General features: G+C 43.7%; 1 protein-coding gene across 5 annotated transcripts in view; it reads right to left on the bottom strand.

The window, feature by feature from the left end:
- Window positions 1-21180, bottom strand: part of LOC121547263 (rho GTPase-activating protein 44-like) — a 118509-nt gene that overhangs the window by 14965 nt on the left and 82364 nt on the right. For all 5 annotated transcript variants that reach the window (XR_006657688.1, XM_041858438.2, XM_045209812.1 and 2 more), the window contains exons 2-8: window positions 2772-2811; window positions 2127-2246; window positions 1951-2027; window positions 1388-1499; window positions 1131-1207; window positions 271-382; window positions 91-159 (exon numbers count right to left, since the gene is read on the bottom strand). Coding sequence is in view for 4 of the 5 variants with exons in the window: in XM_041858438.2 (XP_041714372.2) it covers window positions 91-159; window positions 271-382; window positions 1131-1207; window positions 1388-1499; window positions 1951-2027; window positions 2127-2246; window positions 2772-2811 (607 nt within the window). In the remaining variant the exon portion in view is untranslated. The remainder of the gene's footprint in view (window positions 1-90; window positions 160-270; window positions 383-1130; window positions 1208-1387; window positions 1500-1950; window positions 2028-2126; window positions 2247-2771; window positions 2812-21180) is intronic.

Here is a 21180-nt window from a genome sequence, read left to right as displayed (position 1 = left end):
GGGAGAGAGATTAGTGTATTTTCTATGTCCCTGCATTACCTCAATGAAGACATAGTGAATGCTATTAGAGAGAGACCGTTCAGTCCTTACTGTCTGAAAGTAGCTTGCATAGTCAATTTCTTTGGCCACAAAATTGTACATGTCTGCTGATAATTGATCCTGGAAAAATACAAAAGGATAACTTCAGAAAATACACAGCGATTTCAGAGAAAATATCTTGAGGAGCGTTAGAAAGAGAACGAGAGCGAGGAAAAGGAGATGTAGACTGACTCGACAGATCTCCATTCGATTGGCTGCTTCTTCCATCTCTTCCCTGAGGTGCTCGCCCTTGGCCCCTGGCTGCACGTTGCTGGACATACCGGATTTGGAGGACTGGTGGAACCTGAGGGGTGGAGGGAAAAAAGAGGGGGGTTACACATCCTATGCAAACATATAGACATCCGCTGCATCCCAATTCTCTATCCTTATGCCCTAAGTGTGCACTTGTTCACTTCCCAGTCTGTCAGTCAGTCAGTCAGTCAGTCAGTCAGTCAGTCAGTCAGTCAGTCAGTCTGTCTGTCTGTCTGTCCCCAGACCTCTTAGACACATACTTGGCACACATTTGTGTCAGCAGAAGAAACTGCAGGAGCTCTGTGAGGAAAATACATTACATTTCCCAATGTCATGGCCCCTAATGAGTGCGTAATATGTAGAGGTCAGACTCAGCACAGAGACAGAGGCTGTGGTTGCACTGTCTATCCCTGAGCCACAGCCCTGAATACAGGAATGGCAGTGGAGCGACACTGTAAAAGGAAATCCAGATCAGGAAAGAAGATCCATAGAGTAGCCAAGCCAAAGTGAGGAGTATATTAAGGTGAAGGGGTATGTTGAGGTGAGTATTTGAGGGGTGGAGAATGTGGCCATGCCTAGATCTTCACTGTACAGTATTGGCAATCAAACAGTGACATTCATGTGGAATGCTGTAAAGAGGTCAGTTCACAGGGGATTGAGTTTCTCCCTGTTTGGAAACACAGGCAAATCACAAATCATTTTCACACACAGATACACAAAAAAACACCTTGAAAGACACACACAGATTCTTCACATACTGACACAGACACCCACACACACTGTCAGTCAGCAGCTCTTACCTTGTGCGTGCCGAGTCCATGTCCAAAACCAGTTTTGCTAAATGTTTCCTTTGTTTCTGGATGTTGGGGATTTCCACCTGAGTGAAATCACATCATGAAACAAAGACACTTTACTCTGGTTTGTTCTGTAGTGTGAGAGATTGGATAGAGACAGACAGGCATTGTCATAGGAATCATGTTCTCACAGCTTGTGTAGCTTTGTAGGTGAGATAAATTAATGACTGTGGTGCAGATAATGGTTGTTATGGTCTATGTACCTCTGCCAATTCGTATAGGGGTTCCACCACATCTCTCTCAATGGTGAACTCAAACAGGATGAGCTCCAGAGCCATCTTCTCCTGTGTCTCGCCACACAGCTTCAGCATCTTCCTGCGACCGGCCAATGAGAGGCCAGAGAAAATAGCACATAGCCAATTAGAACACAAAACAGGACCAGACCTCATTTCACTACAAACTGTGTGATATTCCTGTATGTGCTATCACTATGGCAAAGTCCACGCCTTCACAATAATGGATAAAAGTGTTATATGCTGTTAAAATTAGCTGATGCAATACAATAAAGTCATCAATTTGACAGGAGCTCAGTCTTCACTTGTAATGACCGTAATAATCGCTCTGCTGTTGATCATGTGCCATGATCATGAATCAGGCCTGGTTCACTGGGTGACACTGCCATGCTTTCATGTCAGCACACTTTTAAAAATCCTATGACGGATGTGGCAGATGATCAATCTGTAATTAAGGAGATTACTGTGTGTGTGTTCGAGTATTTGTGTGTGTGTGTGTGTGTGTGTGTGTGTGTGTGTTTGTGTGTACTCACCCCAATAGTGAGTCGTCACCCAACACTGCTGCTCCCTCCACCAGACATTGTGCTAGTGTTGTGAGGGGCAGCTTTTTCTACACAGGACATAGAACAGGAGAACATGTACCACACTCTACTGTCATCTCAATGTCAGCATTACAAGAAGGAAAAAGGAAAAATACTGGCAGACTCACCGAGGGCGATCTGACAGATCTCTTCTCCACATCCACCCCCTGTTGGCCCTGCAGACAGGCGGTCAGCTTCTTGTGGGTGCTGTGGGACACCTGCTTGACCAGCTCCAGCCGCTTCTCCACCTGATGGACAGACAGTAGGACAGGGCTCACTAAACTGGGCATCTCTCTACAGACGGACACGGATAAACTCATCCGCTAAACTCATCCGAAACCCATCCAGTGGCACTGATGTCGCAACCATTGACTTCATTAATCTGTTGCAATTATAGCCAGTAGCCTAGTCTGGGTACCAGTCTTTTTAGCTAACATAACATTCCAATCCTGTCATTTGCCAAACGACAGGAGTGGCAAGGACTGGAATGAAATAGCTGAACAGAGACGGCAACCAGGCTCCCTCAGTAAATCAGAGGGAATGTTCAGACTTTGTCTCCCATAGCTGATTAATTTTGCCTTGGGTAATTCGACACCCATTTCACACATAGCATACTCTGTTTTAGGGTTAGAGTTTCGCATTCAGGAAAGAGGTATGTACCTACTTGCAGTTCACACACATATAGCAAACAGGCATATCCTTTACCTATATTAGGCTTTTATAAGCACACAAACACACACACACACAAAATGTAATTTTGACTCATGTCTTACCTGTAGCAAGTCTTCGCTTAATACTTCTGTTTTTTCAGCTCTGCAATGAAGATGACGAAACAGAGACAATTAGGGTTGAGTGGGGAATTTGGGGATACATTATATTACAAGTTATCGGGGGAATTGGTAAATATATGCACATACCGCTGAATCAACTTAATTACATCACAGAGTGCATTTTCATTTGAATAATTAATTTCCCTGATAATGCCTTGACCTAACCATATAACAGGAATGTTTACTTTACTAAACAGTGTGCTAAAGAAAAAAACATAATATTCTTCTGAGTAACAGCCACTTGGCTGCCTTACTGAACAAACTAGGCCCAGCTCCATTTCGGACACTTATGGTGTGTAGTTAATAGAAATCTGCCAAATTATGTCACCAACTCCATGATCACTCACTGTCACAGAATATTGCTCAATACTGTACAACAAACATAGGTTTTCTGCTTTCTTTAGCTACAGTTGAAGTCGATAGTTTACATACACCTTAGCCAAATACATTTAAACTCAGTTTTTCACAATTCCTGACATTTAATCCTAGTAAAAATGCCCTGTTTTAGGTCAGTTAGGATCACCACTTTATTTTAAGAATGTGAAATGTCAGAATAATAGTAGAGAGAATAAATTATTTCAGCTTTTATTTCTTTCATCACATTCCCAGTGGGTCAGAAGTTTACATACGTTCAATTAGTATTTGGAAGCATTGCCTTTAAATTATTTAACTTGGGTCAAACGTTTTGGGTAACATTCCACAAGCTTCACACAATAAATTGGGTGAATTTTGGCCCATTCCTCCTGGCAGAGCTGGTGTAACTGAGTCAGGTTTGTAGGCCTCCTTGCTCGCACACCCTTTTTCAGTTCTGCCCACACATTTTCTATAGGATTGAGGTCAGGGCTTTGTGATGGCCACTCCAATACCTTGACTTTGTTGTCCTTAAGCCATTTTGCCACAACTTTGGAAGTATGCTTGGGGTCATTGTCCATTTGGAAGACCCATTTGCGATCAAGCTTTAACTTCCTGACTGATGACTTGAGATGTTGCTTCAATATATCCACATAATTTCCCTTCCTCATGATGCCATCTATTTTGTGAAGTGCACCAGTCCCTCCTGCAGCAAAGCACCCCCACAGCATGATGCTGCCACCCCCGTGCTTCACGGTTGGGATGGTGTTCTTTGGCTTGCAAGCGTTCCCCTTTTTCCTCCAAACATAACGATGGTCATTATGGCCAAACAGTTATATTTTTGTTTCATCAGACCAGAGGACATTTCTCAAAAAAGTACGATCTTTGTCCCCATGTGCAGTTGCAAACCGTAGTCTGGCTTTTTTATGGTGGTTTTGGAGCAGTAGCTCTTCCTTGCTGAGCGGCCTTTCAGGTTATGTCGATATAGGACTCGTTTTACTGTGGATATAGATACTTTTGTACCTGTTTCCTCCAGCATCTTCACAAGGTCCTTTGCTGTTGTTCTGGGATTGATTTGCACTTTTCGCACCAAAGTACGTTCATCTCTAGGAGACAGAACGTGTCTCCTTCCTGAGCGGTATGATGGCTGCGTGGTCCCATGGTGTTTATACTTGCGTACTATTGTTTGTACAGATGAACGTGGTACCTTCAGGCGTTTGAAAATTGCTCCCAAGGATGAACCAGACTTGTGGAGGTCTACAATTTGTTTTCTGAGATATTAGCTGATTTATTTTGATTTTCCCATGATGTCAAGCAAAGAGGCACTGAGTTTGAAGGTAGGCCTTGAAATACATCCACAGGTACACCTCCAATTGACTCAAATGATGTCAATTAGCCTATCAGAAGCTTCTAAAGCCATGACATAATGTTCTGGAATTTTACAAGCTGTTTAAAGGCACAGTCAACTTAGTGTTTGTAAACTTCTGACCCACTGGAATTGTGATACAGTGAATTATAAGTGAAATAATATGTCTGTAAACAATTGTTGGAAAAATTACTTGTGTCATGCACAAAGTAGATGTCCTAACCTACTTGCCAAAACTATAGTTTGTTAACAAGAAATTTGTGGAGTGGTTGAAAAACAAGTTTTAATGACTACAACCTAAGTGTATGTAAACCTCCGACTTCAACTGTATGTTGCCATTTTGTCAGTTACTTTCGGATAATGGAGAATGATGCTGCTAAGATCACTAGGATGAGCATGAATGTATATTTCACTAAGGTGAATAAACAAAATAACTCACTAAGGTAGCATAATCAAATTTAAAAAACACAAACATATGGCAAGAATGCTGTATCATCTTCATCAGTGAGTGTAGGAACACATGGATTCCATCCTTCTTTAAAAACCACAACGGGTTTACTATGCACTATAAATCATGGCTACTTCTGTATTCTGTTTCTCCATCTCAAATTTTACAAAGCAGTGTAGGAGGCCTTGGAGAAGTGCTAAGTCATTGGCTTCCTCTATTCCTTCTGCCTGGTCTTATTTATACTTATCAGGGCCATGGTAGAAAGACAATGCCAATGTCCAGATTTTACAGATTGTCCATGGTCCTAGGTGCCACTTGGCATACTGTACAATACTACTGTACTACAAACACACAGACACGCACACAAATCTCAAAAACCCAGAACATAAATGTTGCGTAATTGCATCACACGCTCGATTATTGTGGGAATTGGTAAATGTATGCACATACCGCTGAATCAACATAATTACATCACAGAGTGCATTTTCATTTAATTAATTTCCCTGATAATGCGTTGAGCTAACCATATAACAGGAATGTTCACTTTACATTGGGGGAGATGTCAGCCCCAAATCATAAACTCTGCCTATTTCTTCTTCTTCTTCTTCTTCTTCTTCTTCTTCTTCTTCTTCTTCTTCTTCTTCTTCTTCTTCTTCTTCTTCTTCTTCTTCTTCTTCTTCTTTATGGCATACTTCACTTATTGGTGTATTGCCGCCACCTACTGTACGGGGTATTGAAACAAAAAATATTCCTTCGCAGGAAGAGAACCATCTCACTCCTTCAGTCACAGTTCAAATTACATCCCTAAACAGGCTCAGGTGCTGGTGAGGAAGGAGCATTCATCGACAGGATTCCTTGTAATGCATCTGCTGTAAAATCACCATGATGCCTATTTTCTCTGATTTCCTCTCTGTTTGACCATCTTCTTAACATGCAACATGTCAGGATCCCTCTGTTGACAAGGAATATTATCTGTCTCTACTCCTACTACCATTATTTCTTCATCTTCACTCCTTTCTTCCACTCTTCTCACCACCTCCGGATAGGAGACATGCTGGACAGCCCTTATTCTTGCCACCTCCGCCTCCTTCACCCTAACAGGACACTTAAAATGTATCTTCTTAAAATGTGATTTTTAACCTAACCCTAACCATAACCATAACCTTAACCACAATGCTAACCTTGCCTAACCCTAACCTTAAACTAAGACCAAAAAGCTATTTTTTTTCATGAATTTTTACAATATAGACTATTTGGACTTTGTGGCTGTGGTAACTAGTGGAAACTGAGATTGTATGCGAAAAGATACTAACAAGACTAGCAAAGTCTCCACCCCCAAAACAGAAACTCTCATCCAAAGCCAACCAGTTCTCGTGCTAGTCGGAACTAGGAAACTCCGACTTGCTAACTGGTTGAACGTGGCACATAACTACAACCAGTTACCAGATCAGAAATTTCAGAGTTTCCAAGTTCCGATTACCACTTGAACGCTGCAATAATAAGAACGCTTCAAATCCCCGCCCCCACTTTAAGCACCACCTTCACCCAATCCTGATACATCCAAATAACCAGTGATGGAAAATAAAAACATTGGAACTACTGTTGTTAGTCGTCTTTTTTACAGAGTTTCTAAACCCAGAGGTGCAACATTGCAAGACTTCCGGGAACGATTGTGAATCAGACCAAATAGAGCAGGCCAGGGTTTGGGGTTTAAGAAGTCAATGAGAAAAGCGAAAAATTCTTCCTTTGTTGTTAATTGTCACGAAATATATCGAACCCACTACCTTGGCGTTACAAGCGCCGTGCTCTACCAGCTGAGCTATGCTATGCTCGGAACTAGGAAACTCAGAAATGTCAGACTTGCTAACTGGTTGAACGTGGCACGTGTATAACTACAACCAGTGAGAAAGTCAGAAATGTCAGAGTTTCCTAGTTCCGACTACCACGTGAACGCGGCATAAATCCACGAGAGATTACACACAAAATAAAACGTGAAGGCGTGGCCGAGGCACTCTCATGGCCTGAGATTACCCTCTCTGCCTACACATAAACACCTGCAGCGGGACATGCCTTCCAATATATACGTTTATTGTTAGGAAATGAGTGCCACTTGGGTCCATCTAGATTGGATCTTGACCCCTGCTTACTCCTGTCCACAACAGTTTAACAGCAGAGTCGTAGTTAACATGAAAGTAAACACTAGTAACATGGCAGTTAGGGTAATGCACTAAGATATTATTTGCCCAAAACAGATACGATGCATACACTATGTGTAATGTACACGCTTTACAAATACAGTTGTCATTGTTATTACTATTAATACAAGTGATGTATTGGTCTCACAGATATCATTTACGCAAAGGCTAAATAATAACTGATAATTGCTTTTCCTGCGTGAAGCCCTGCTCCTAGATATCTGCAGCCTTTTCTTCCACATCCCCACAGAGTGTGGGAGGAAACATGTGCACACTGACTGGTTTCGGGCCATGACAGAAACGAGACAGAGATTGGGAAAGAGAGAGAGAGAGTCAGAAGGAAGGGGAGGGGGAAGAGACAAGAATGAGACCTGACTGTCAGGTCCTTTCACTCTCTCACTTGTCACCTATTCCCTCACTTCCACCCCCTCTAACATCGCCGCTCTCTGTATCCGTGCAATGACAGGAATAGAACAGAATAGGAGAGAACAGGCAGAGAAAAACAGAAATGCCCTGTATTTCTGCAGAGGGAGCAGCTGCAGCTCACAATGAGGGAGATGGCAGCGGTTCTATAACTCAGGCTGTTTGTATTCTCAGCTCGCCAGGCCCAGAGTATTGATCTAGATCAGTGTTTCCCAACTCCAGTCCTCCAGTACCCCCAACAGCACACATTTTTGTTGTAGCCCCAGACAAACTCACCTGATTAAACTCATAGAGGGCTTGATAATTAGTTGACAAGTTGAATCAGATGTGCTTGTCCGGAGCTACAAGAACAATGTGTACTGTTGGGGGTACTTGAGTACTGGAGTTTGGAAACACTGATCTAGTTGATGAATAACAGGAGAGACCTGGAGTGGAGTATCTTTTCCATCTTCAGCAGCCTCTCTGTGCTAAGAGTAGCAGTGTGTAGCTCCCTATGTCTTCTGCTGTACACAAATGAAGCTGTGTGTTAGTGGGTGAAGGTGTGTGGGGGTGGGGTGAGTGAGTGTGTGTGTGTGTGTGTGTGTGTGTGTGTGTGTGTGTGTGTGTGTGTGTGTGTGTGTGTGTGTGTGTGTGCGTGTGAAGAGCACATTATAGTACAGTGTTAACATAACTCAATTTATAAACAATATTCAATCATTTCTGTACTTCTTCTTGGATGTAAACCTGAGGGCATATCAGTGGGTACCAGAGCCGTTATATATATATATATATATATATATATATATATATATATATATATATATGGATCTGGCGGGGTCCCTCTTTTATTGGATTCAATCCCTGAGCAATTAGAAGGAGAGGACTGTGAATGAGATTTACTCCAGCGTATGAATTAAACCATGAGGTAAGGACTCCCTCATACAAACACAGGCACGGTTTAATGAGAGAATTACAAATAAGTCAATTCTTGTGACGGCCAACATTGGAACACTCTCTCTCTCTCTTTCTCTCTCTTTCACACACACAGTTACACACACAGTTATACAGTGGGGGAAAAAGTATTTAGTCAGCCACCAATTGTGCAAGTTCTCCCACTTAAAAAGATGACAGAGGCCTGTAATTTTCATCATAGGTACACGTCAACTATGACAGACAAAATAAGAAAAAAAAATCCACAAAATCACATTGTAGGATTTTTAATGAATTTATTTGCAAATTATGGTGGAAAATAAGTATTTGGTCAATAACAAAAGTTTCTCAATACTTTGTTATATACCCTTTGTTGGCAATGACACAGGTCAAACGTTTTCTGTAAGTCCTCATAAGGTTTTCAAACACTGTTGCTGGTATTTTGGCCCATTCCTCCATGCAGATCTCCTCTAGAGCAGTGATGTTTTGGGGCTGTCGCTGGGCAACACAGACTTTCAATTCCCTCCAAAGATTTTCTATGGGGTTGAGATCTGGAGACTGGCTAGGCCACTCCAGGACCTTGAAATGCTTCTTACGAAGCCACTCCTTCGTTGCCCGGGCGGTGTGTTTGGGATCATTGTCATGCTGAAAGACCCAGCCACGTTTCATCTTCAATGCCTTTGCTGATGGAAGGAGGTTTTCACTCAAAATCTCACGATACATGGCCCCATTCATTCTTTCCTTTACACGGATCAGTCGTCCTGGTCCCTTTGCAGAAAAACAGCCCCAAAGCATGATGTTTCCACCCCATGCTTCACAGTAGGTATGGTGTTCTTTGGATGCAACTCAGCATTCTTTGTCCTCCAAACACGACGAGTTGAGTTTTTACCAAAAAGTTCTATTTTGGTTTCATCTGAGCATATGACATTCTCCCAATCCTCTTCTGGATCATCCAAATGCACTCTAGCAAACTTCAGACGGGCCTGGATATGTACTGGCTTAAGCAGGGGGACACGTCTGGCACTGCAGGATTTGAGTGCCTGGCGGCGTAGTGTGTTACTGATGGTAGGCTTTGTTACTTTGGTCCCAGCTCTCTGCAGGTCATTCACTAGGTCCCCCCGTGTGGTTCTGGGATTTTTGCTCACCGTTCTTGTGATCATTTTGACCCCACGGGGTGAGATCTTGCGTGGAGCCCCAGATCGAGGGAGATTATCAGTGGTCTTGTATGTCTTCCATTTCCTAATAATTGCTCCCACAGTTGATTTCTTCAAACCAAGCTGCTTACCTATTGCAGATTCAGTCTTCCCAGCCTGGTGCAGGTCTACAATTTTGTTTCTGGTGTCCTTTGACAGCTCTTTGGTCTTGGCCATAGTGGAGTTTGGAGTGTGACTGTTTGAGGTTGTGGACAGGTGTCTTTTATACTGATAACAAGTTCAAACAGGTGCCATTAATACAGGTAACGAGTGGAGGACAGAGGAGCCTCTTAAAGAAGAAGTTACAGGTCTGTGAGAGCCAGAAATCTTGCTTGTTTGTAGGTGACTAAATACTTATTTTCCACCATAATTTGCAAATAAAATCATTAAAAATCCTACAATGTGATTTTCTGGAGAAAAAAAATCTCAATTTGTCTGTCATAGTTGATGTGTACCTATGATGAAAATTACAGGCCTCTCTCATCTTTTTAAGTGGGAGAACTTGCACAATTGGTGGCTGACTAAATACTTTTTTCCCCCACTGTAAATACAAACACACACAACACACACACACTGACAGTCATTCCGCAGGCTAGGTCTGAGGCAGCTCTAACTGATCTAACCCTCTAATATAGAAAATGCGCTGTAGGCTACAGTCAGAGACGGCGGGATTTCTTTTTGCCTGATTTACAGTAGATATGTTTGCTTATAATTTCCAACATTTTGGTAGGCTATTTGTTAGTCAACTTTTCTATAATTAGATACATGCAGCTTCTCTTCTGTCATTATGTTTCCCTGGAAGACTAAATAAACCCTTGCTCACCAGAATAATGTCATAAATTGATAGAATTAATGCTTCAATCTAGTTGACATTGGTAAAGTTCTCTCTGTCATCTCTGCATCTTTTGCGGACCAAAGACATTTAGGGACCGTGGAGAAAATGCAAGAGAACGGGAGAGATTTTCTGTGCAAAATTTCCAAATAACATCAGTTTGACCGGTTGTAAGAAAATAGAAAGCTGTGAAAACGACCCAACATGTTTCTGATAAGATTCCAGCTCAGCTTGGATGCATGTTTTATGTGGTTGAAATACTATCAGCTTTTATGATGGTGATAAAGATAGAACCTCGACAGACAGTATCTTACTACGCATTGGCATTCTCTCAAGATGCTGAAAGAAAGAAATGATATTTCTCCTGTCCCCGAGTGAAAATGTAGCCTACATTTGGTGTATAATTTTACTGCAAGAAATGCTTAATTCTACAGGAGAATATTATTAAGGCTATGTGAGAGGTTATAGACCTACAGTCAGTGTCCAGATTTCAGTTTCCATTTAACCCACGTGTCAATCTCATTCCATGGAGATTCTGCAGGTTTTCTCACCTCCCTTGTACTTGATTGATGAATTAAGGTCATTAATTACTAAGGAACAGAAGGCTACAGTTCTCTTGACATGTCATAGGCCTATTTTAAGTCCCCTTCTTGTGACTGTCGAATTTGTATAGCACCTCGCAATCATCCTCTTTCACCACTTTACCAAATCTTTCCCAAACATTACTTTTCTGGCCATCCCTTCTCTTTATTTCCAACTGTCCATTTCACAGCTTGATGAACGAGGAGAGTTTAATCAAAGAAAACTAACTAAAAACGAACTAGGTTTCCCCTTTTTATCTATGGATTAATTGTCGGAGTAGAGAACACAAGATTTTGTATGACTCAAAATGGGTCAAAATTCTACAAAGATCAAGCAAAAACAAAAGGACCATATGCATTTCAGGTAAAATAACAACCTAATGTTTATCTCCCAGGATAAATTAGCTAGCTAAATGTCCATGAATGTTGCATGTGTGTTTTGACCTGTCCCCAAATTAATATAGTTGGTTCACAGTTAGATTTGGTATTTTAACCTGCGTGTCATGAACGCGTCTGGTGTGGATAGACAAAATCAACATGTGCACGATGGCGCACGCATACTCATGCACGCGCGGAGCCGGTTTGGTCAGGAAGTTAGATAGAATATCGTGGCCCCACCTGCCTGTTGTTGCCCAGGTTACCCCATTGGCTCAGCAAATACTTTTTTCAAAAGCAATTTCTTGTTCTCTGCTTGTTTTAGTAAATTACAAAACTACATTAAAGAAAAGTACATGTCTAAAGATTACTTTTCAGTATTGCATGCTCCCGAGCATTCTCACTACTTAGAAAAACGTTATATTGTAGGGCTTCCCTCATGCCCCTTTTCATGACAGTGCTAGCTAGCTACCGACCGGAACATTAAACTAGCCAAGACCAACAACGCAAACAAACGGACTATGCAGCTACAAGTAGTGAGTGTAGTTACAAACTGACTATACTAAACAAGATAAATGCCTTACCTGTGATGACACCGGGTCCCCACATTTCCCACTCTCGCCTGAAGCCACAGGGCTCTTCTCACAGGCTCTATTTCAAACTGAAGGTTGGGATGTTTGATCTGGTTACATGTACATTGAACAACACAGCAGCTTTTCGGCATGTTTTGTTATTTCTGTGTAACAAAAAATTGACGACGAAGTTGGCTCTTTTACAGTGTCAATGTTTTCCCCAATTTGTGGGCGTGGTCGAGGGGAATTCCTTATTATTATGTGAATATCGAATCTGAGTGTCCCCACAGGAGAACCCTTTTTGGTTCTAGGTAGAACCATTTTCACTGAAATGTTCCATATGCACAAAAAGCTTATTTCTCTCAAATGTTTTGCACAAATTTGTTTACATCCCTGTTAGTGAGCATTTCTCCTTTGCCAAGAAAATCCATCTACCTGAGGTGTGGCATATCAAGAAGCTGATTAAACAGCTTGTTGTTGAGCATCCTCAGTTTTCTCCTATCACAGCCATTAAACTCTGTAACTGTTTTAAAGTCAACATCGGCCTCACGGTGAAATCCCTGAGCAGTTTCCTTCCTCTCCGGCAACTGAGTTAGGAAGGACTCCTGTATCTTTGTAGTGACTGGGTGTATTGATACACAATCCAAAGTGTAATTAATAACTTCACTGTGCTCAAAGGGATATTCAATGTCTGCTTTATTTATTTTTTACCCTTCTACCAATAGGTGCCCTTCTTTGCAAGGCATTGGAAAACCTCCCTGCTTTTGTGGTTGAAATGTACTGCTCGACTGAGGGACCTTACTGATAATTGTATGTGTGGGGTAGTCATTAAAAAATTATGAGACTTGTTAAGAAAATGCTTACTCCTGAACTTATTTAGGCTTTCCATAACAAAGGGGTTGAATACTTGTTGACTCAAGACATTTCAGCTTTTCATTTTTAATTAATTTGTTACAATGTCGTAAAAAACATAATTCCACTTTGACATTATGGGGTATTGTATGTAGGCCTGTGACAAAAACATCTTAATTTAATCCATTTTAAATTCAGGCTGTAACACAACAAAATGTGGAAAAAGTCAAGGGTTTGAATACTTTCTGAAGGCACTGTATACTATCGAAGCAGAAGATACATCTCCTTCAATATATATAATAATAATAATAATATGCCATTTAGCAGATGCTTTTATCCAAAGCGACTTACAGTCATGCGTGCATACATTTTTGTGTATGGGTGGTCCCGGGGATCGAACCCACTACCTTGGCGTTACAAGCACCGTGCTCTACCAGCTGAGCTACAGAGGACCACAGAGGACCACAGAGGACCATATATATTTTTTTACAAATGAATGATTGATATGTTGGATTCATGTCTCCATCTCAACCAAAAATCTAAGTTAAAGAATAGCACTAAATCAAATCAAACTTTAAATGCACTTCAAATTAAGTTTGATTTGATTTAGTCCTATTCTTTAACTTAGATTTGTGGTTGAGATGAGAGACGTGAATCCAACACATTTGAAATCAACCAACCATCCTTCATAGACAATATCCAATTTATAGGGCTAATGGTAAATACTTCCAAAGATCCAATCAACCATGGATGAATGATAGTATACCTAGCTACACATTGAAATTATGGTGTCCTTTGTTGGGCAAATCAGATGTCAATGTAGCCTACATAAACCCAACCTCACTCCGAATGTACTCAGCTGGTAGAGCACGGCGCTTGTAACGCCAAGGTAGTGGGTTCGATCCCCGGGACCACCCATACACAAAAATGTATGCACGCATGACTGTAAGTCGCTTTGGATAAAAGCGTCTGCTAAATGGCATATTATTATTATTATTACATACAGCTTGTGTAAGAAAAGTTAGAGGAGTTACTTTCAACTATTCAACGTTATTTAGGTAGTCTACACAAATGAGGAAGCTGATCAATGTCTAAATTTGTTGACATGATAGCTCTGCTGAAACAAACACAGCTTGCTTCCAAAGCTAAGCAGGTACATACAGTAGAGGAAGGCATCTGGATGGTAGACTCGTTCTCACTGATGTGCATTACACCTCATACACCAGTCGGAGTCACTGTTCAGGCAGAAATCGTTGGACTGTGGCTTCACATATTATTGCAATAGACCTCTATATTTAGGTTGATAGCATGACGTTGATTCAAACATACCATTTTACTATCAACATTGAAACAAGGTCAAATAAAATACTGTATGTCTAATCAAATAAAAAATTCAACATAATTTCAACCACCCAATATATAGTACGTTAAATATGGAATGAAAACGTTTTTTTTTTAACCTTTCTGTGTGGAATTTGTAACACAGTTTCAATGTATACATAGTTCTGATGATTCTGTTGAAATTAGATTGATGTAACAACCTGTTAGTCAGGTTAAGTCAATGTACAGTATTTAAGTTGAAGTTTTACCCCTAATTTCAATGTTTACAATGCTCCTTGAAATTAGATGAAAACAGCACTGGTTGATGACTTTTATTCAAATTCAATGTATTTTCCAAGTTGAATCCATGTCACAATACGTTGACAAATTACACTGAAACAACATTGATTCAACCAGTGTGTGCCCAGTAGGATCATGCAACACGTACACTAAGACTCACAGAGAAAATAAAACGGGGCCAAAATGTCCATCTTTAGGCCAAACACTACTTGAAATTCTACTGTTCACATACATGGCCTACTGTTCATGAGTGTGCAAAAATGCACACACACACTCACACGCATGCACACACACACATACACAACACAGAGGGATAGAGAGGCTGAGAAATCCAACACCGCCTCCTCAGAGCAGCAGATTCCACATGCCAGCTGCTTTGTTATCGTCTGAGCTTTAGTTCTCTCTGCAGACATGTTTTTAATTCCCTAGCACATATTTAGCCAGCCAACACACACACAAACACACACACACACACACACACACTACAGATGTGCAAAGAGGATGGTCGTCATTGAATAAACACCAGTCAGAAGGTGATTCCAGGTGGAATTGAAGGAGGAAGGAGAGAGAAAAGAGAGAGGGATGAGAGAGAAGGGGGATAGAGAACGGATGGAGTAAAGAAAGCAGAATATCAAGTGTCTATTTTTCTGATGTTGGTTTTATTTACCATGGGGACTTGGCCCTTATAGTTAGTGTAGTATGGGGATCACAGCTGAGGACGGGAGAGGCTGAGGAGGAACATGGAGGCTTCTCTATGGAAACCTCAATTTACTTTTTCATCAAGCTGAGGACGGGAGAGGCTGAGGAGGAACATGGAGGCTTCTCTATGGAAACCTCAATTTACTTTTTCATCAATTATTGTTACAGTACCAACACTTTTGCTACAGAGAAAGCCAGCTCTGACCATTTCAGATGGAGACAGAAGGTGGGTCGATTACATTTGGAAGTAGCCAGTAACTAACAGAACTATCCCAGTTGTAAGAACATCAAGACTGTATACTATAGAGTTTATCAAAAAGAAAAAGAGTCAGCCTAGCCTTGACCAGAGCCATATACACAGAGTTGGGCCAGGTTTTACAACAGCTGCCATGTTAGCGCCTTTATTCTCCAAATGTTGGTGCTGTAATAATACGAGAGTGCCTCCGACAATTCCCTATGAAATGACCCGCTGTAAACAAGCAAAACAGAGCAGCGAATTTAAAATACATTTTTATTGATTAGCATTCGGGATGTGTGTATCCATGTTTGTACTGTGTTGTGGTGTCAACAAATTGCATATCTGCTTTCTCTGTTTTGAAAACTATCCGAAATAAACAGCACCATCTGAAATAACAAATAAACAGCATCTGTCTGAACGTTCCGAGAGCCCCACTTTCTCCTCCATAGCCGTTGCTAAGTGAAAATTAACGGAAGCGTTAATTTCCACTTAGCAACGGCTATGGAGGAGAATGTGGCGCTCTCGGAACGTTCAGACAGAAATCACATTGGCCATCTATACACCGAGTATAAAAAACACCTTTCCATGACATAGACTGACCAGTCAATCCGGAACATTTCAAGAACTTTTAAAGTTTCTTCAAGTGCGGTCGCAAAAACCATTAAGCACTATGATGAAACTGGCTCTCATGAGGACCGCCACAGGAATGGAAGACCCAGAGTTACCTCTGCTGCAGAGGATAAGTTCATTAGAGTTACTAGCCTCAGAAATTGCAGCCCAAATAAATGCTACACAGAGTTCAAGTCACAGACACATCTCAACATCAAATGTTCGGAGGGGACTGTGTGAATCAAGCCTTTATGGTCGAAATGCTGCAAAGAAACCACTACTAAAGGACACCAATAAGAAGAAGAGACCTGCTTGGGCCAAGAAACACGTCCAAATTTGAGATTTTTGGTTCCAACCGCTGTGTCTTTGTGAGACGTGGTGTGGGTGAACGGATGATCTCCGCATGTGTAGTTCCCACGGTAAAGCATGGAGGAGGAGGAGTTGTGGTGTGGGGGTGCTTTGCTGGTGACACTGTCTGTGATTTATTTAGAATTCAAGGCACACTTAAACAGCATGGCTACCACAGAATTCTGCAGCGATACGCCATCCCATCAGGTTTGGGCTTAGTGGGACTATCATTTGTTTTTCAACAGGACAATGATCCATCACACCTCCAGGTTGTGTAAGGGCTATTTTACCAAGAAGGAGAGTGATGGAGTGCTGCATCAGATGACCTGGGCTCCACAATCCCCCGACCTCAACCCAATTGAGATGGTTTAGGATGAGTCGGACCGCAGAGTGAAGGAAAAGTAGCCAACAAGTGCTCAGCATATGTGGGAACTCCTTCAAGACTGTTGGAAAAGCATTCCAGGTGAAGCTGGTTGAGAGAATACAAAGAGTGTGCAAAGCTGTCATCAAGGCAAAGGGTGGCTATTTGAAGAATCTCAAATATAAAATATATTTTGATTTGTTTAACACTTTTCTGATTACTACATGATTCCATATGTGTTATTTCATAGTTTGATGTCTTCACTATTATTCTACAATGTAAACAATAGTAAAAATAAAGAAAAACCCTTGAATGAGTAGGCGTGTCCAAACTTTTGACTGGTACTGTAGATATATGTATTACTTTTTTAAAATATTATATAAGGCCATTTTTTGCTCTAGATTGCAGGAAATGGCTGTCACGACTTCCGCCGAGGCTGACTCCCCTCCTTTCTCCCCTCCTTATTCGGGCAGGTTTCGGCGTTCGATCCATTTATCATCACTCCATTTGTCTTGTCTTCAATCACACACACTTGGTCCTTATTCTCTCATTAGTCATTGTATAAGTGTTCCCTCTGCTTCCTTGTCTGTGTGGGTGATTGTTTATTGTGGAGGTTAGTGAAGCTCAGTGGAGCTCGTGTATTTTGTTTAGACGGGAGTATTTTCCCGTGTGCCTTGTAATTTCCAGTGCGCCTGTTTTGTGCCCTGGAGTGTATTTGACACATTTCTGCATAAACCTGTATTTTGTGGATTAAAGCCTGTTATTCTGTGATTTACCCTCCTGTGCCTGACTCCTTCAACACCACCTCATCACAGAATCACCCACCCGCTATGGAGTCAGCGGGAGAGACGCGCATGCCTGGAGTCGTGGAACGGGTCCAGGAGCATTCAACTATGCTAGCCGGCTTGGGTGAAGCGATGGATCGGGTTCTTAAGGTCGTCCAACGCCTGGAGAGGAGAAAGCCCGATCCGTCAAGACCAGCTGGCCAACTGGATCCCGCCACCTACACCCCAGCACCCGGAGGGATCCAGATATCCCGACCACGGGAGTTCGACGGGACTCCTTCTCCAACTGGAGCTCTACTTCTCCAGCATCCGGTTGGTCCCATCGGAGCGGGAGAAGGTGTCCGCCCTCGTCTCCTGCCTCTCGGGGAAAGCCCTGGAGTGTGCCAACGCGGTGTGGAATGAAGGAGGAGCCGCGTTGGAGAACTACGGGGAGTTCGCTCGCCTCTTCCGGGCGGTCTTCGATCACCTGCCCGATGGTCGAGAGGCGGGCAAGCGGCTGGTCCACCTGAGGCAGGGGACGAGGACTGCGCAGGACTTCGCATTGGAGTTTCGAACTCTGGCAGCTGGGTCCGGGTGGAACGAGCGGGCCCTGATCGACCATTTCCGGTGCCATCTGCGAGAGGACGTCCGACGGGAGCTAGCCTGCCGTGACTCCATGTTGTCCTTCTCGCAACTGGTGGACATGGCCATTCGTTTGGACAACCTGCTGGCAACCAGAGGACGTCCTGGAAGAAGTCTGCCCGTTTCCATCCCGGCCGACTCGGATCCAGAACTGATGGAGATGGGGGGGAACCGCTAGCCGAGAGAGCGGAGGACGACAGCGCCAGTGCCACACTGGTGGTGCGAAGGGACATTTCACCACACGTTTTTGTCAACGCTCTTCTGGGTTTGGAGGCGGCAGGCAGGGCACTCTCGCATCACCCCAGGTATCGAACACTCACACTCGTTCAGAGCCCTCTGCTGCGCACTGTAAAATACACATCTCCTTTCTTGAGCACATGATAGTTCCCCAGTGTAAGGCGCTAGTCGATTCAGGCGCAGCTGGGAACTTTATGGACAGGGCATTCGCACACCGTATAGGCATTCCATTGATTCCCCTATCCATTCCACGCCCCATCAGAGCACTTGATAGTCGACCATTAGGGTCCGGGTTGGTTAAGGAAGTTACTGCACCAGTCACCATGATTACCCAGGAGACTCATTGTGAGCAGGTTCCTTTTTCCATTATTGAGTCTCCTGCTTTCCCTGTGGTATTAGGTATCCCTTGGCTAGCACTCCACAACCCCACCTTCTCATGGCCGCAGAGGGTTCTCATGGGGTGGTCGCGAGAGTGTCAGGGTAGGTGTCTAGGTGTTTCCGTTGGTGCAACCACGGTGGAAAGTCCAGACAGTACCTCCACCATGCGCATTCCCCCATGAATACCTCGATCTGGCGCAAGCGTTCTCTAAAACGCAGGCGACTAAGTTACCACCTCATCGGGTGGGGGATTGCGCGATAAACCTCCGGGCAGACGCTGTACCTCCCAGGAGTCATATATACCCTCTGTCACAGGCTGAAACGGTGGCTATAGAAACATATGTCACCGAGTCCCTGCGCCAGGGGTATATACGTCCCTCCACTTCACCCGCCTCCTCGAGTTTCTTCTTTGTGAAGAAGAGGGACGGAGGTCTGCGCCCGTGCATTGATTATCGACCACTGAACAGGGAGACAATAAGATTTAGTTATCCTCTCCCCCTCATTCCTTCAGTGATTGAATCAATGCATGGGGCGCGCTTCTTCACCAAATTAGATCTCAGGAGTGCGTACAACCTGGTGCGTATCCGAGAGGGAGATGAGTGGAAGACAGCATTCAGCACAACCAAAGGCATTATGAATACCTGGTGATGCCCTATGGTTTGATGAATGCTCCCTCAGTTTTCCAGTCCTTTGTGAACGAGGTGTTTCGGGACATGCTTGGTCGCGGTGTAGTGGTCTACATCGATGACATCCTGGTGTAATCCACTACGTGCACCGAGCATGTGTCCCTGGTTCGCAAGGTGCTGGCCCGACTGTTGGAAAATGACCTTTATGCTAAGGCGGAGAAGTGTATGTTTTTCCAGCAGTCCATCTCCTTTCTTGGATACCGCATTTCCACCTCAGGTGTGGAGATGGAGGGAGATCGCATTTCAGCCGTGCGTAATTGGCCGACTCCAACCACGGTTAAGGAGGTGCAGCGCTTCCTTGGCTTTGCCAACTACTATCTGAGGTTTATCCGGGGCTTTGGCAAGGTCGCAGCTCCCATTACCTCCCTGTTGAAGGGTGGGCCATCCTGGCTCCGCTGGTCTGCTGAGGCTGACCTGGCCTTCAGCAAACTGCGGGGTCTGTTCACCTCAGCCCCAGTACTGGCCCACCCCGATTCATCACTACCGTTCGTAGTCGAGGTGGATGCTTCCGAGGTTGGGATAGGAGCTGTCCTGTCTCAACGCTCGGGTACGCCACCCAAGCTCCGCCCCTGTGCGTTCTTCTCGAAGAAGCTCAGCCCGGCGGAGCAGAACTATGGCGTTGGTGATCAGGAGCTGTTGGCTGTTGTCCGAGCCTTGACCGTGTGGAGGCATTGGCTCGAGGGGGCGAAACACCTGGAGTACATCCGGGCAGCGAGGAGGCTGAATCCTCGCCAGGCCAGGTGGGCCCTATTCTTCACCCGGTTTGATTTCACTCTATCATACATCCCGGGTACGAAGAACGTGAAGGCAGACGCACTGTCCCGGCTGTATGACACAGAGGAGAGGCCCAGCAACAACACCCCCATACTGCCGGCCTCCTGCATTGTGGCGCCGGTAGTATGGGCGATGGACGCGGATATAGAGCAGGCGTACGCACGAATCCCTCTCCAACTCAGTGTCCAGATCAAATCAAATCAAATCAAATACAATTTTATTGGTCACATGCGCCGAATACAACAGGTGCAGACATTACAGTGAAATGCTTACTTACAGCCCTTAACCAACAGTGCATTTATTTTAAACAAAAAAAGTAAAAATAAAACAACAACAAAAAAAGTGTTGAGAAAAAAAGAGCAGAAGTAAAATAAAGTGACAGTAGGGAGGCTATATATACAGGGGGCTACAGTACATGCCTGCTCTTATCCGTGATCATCTGATCTACTGGGCACACACGCCACCCTCCTCTGGTCATCCAGGTATCGGCCGGACAGTGCGCTGCCTGACCGGAAAATACTGGTGGCCTACCTTGGCTAAGGACGTGAGGGTGTATGTCTACTCCTGCTCAGTGTGCGCCCAGAGTAAGGCACCTAGGCATCTCCCAGCAGGTAATGTACAACCTTTACCAGTTCCACAACGAACATGGTCTCACCTAAGTGTTGATTTTCTAACTGATCTTCCCCTGGTGGTAACACCACCAACCTGGTCGTTGTGGTCCGCTTTTCTAAAGCCTGCTGCCTCCTTCCTCTGGCCGGTCTCCCCATGGCTCTGCAAACTGCGGAGGCCCTTTTTACACACGTTTTCCGGCACTATGGGGTACCAGAGGATATAGTGTCTTTCCGAGGTCCCCAGTTCACGTCCAAGGTCTGGAGGGCGTTCATGGAACGTCTGGGGGT

The sequence above is a fragment of the Coregonus clupeaformis genome, chromosome 31, assembly GCF_020615455.1.
Source record: "Coregonus clupeaformis isolate EN_2021a chromosome 31, ASM2061545v1, whole genome shotgun sequence".
NCBI lineage: Eukaryota > Metazoa > Chordata > Actinopteri > Salmoniformes > Salmonidae > Coregonus > Coregonus clupeaformis.
This window is presented reverse-complemented; position numbering and strand designations above follow the sequence as displayed.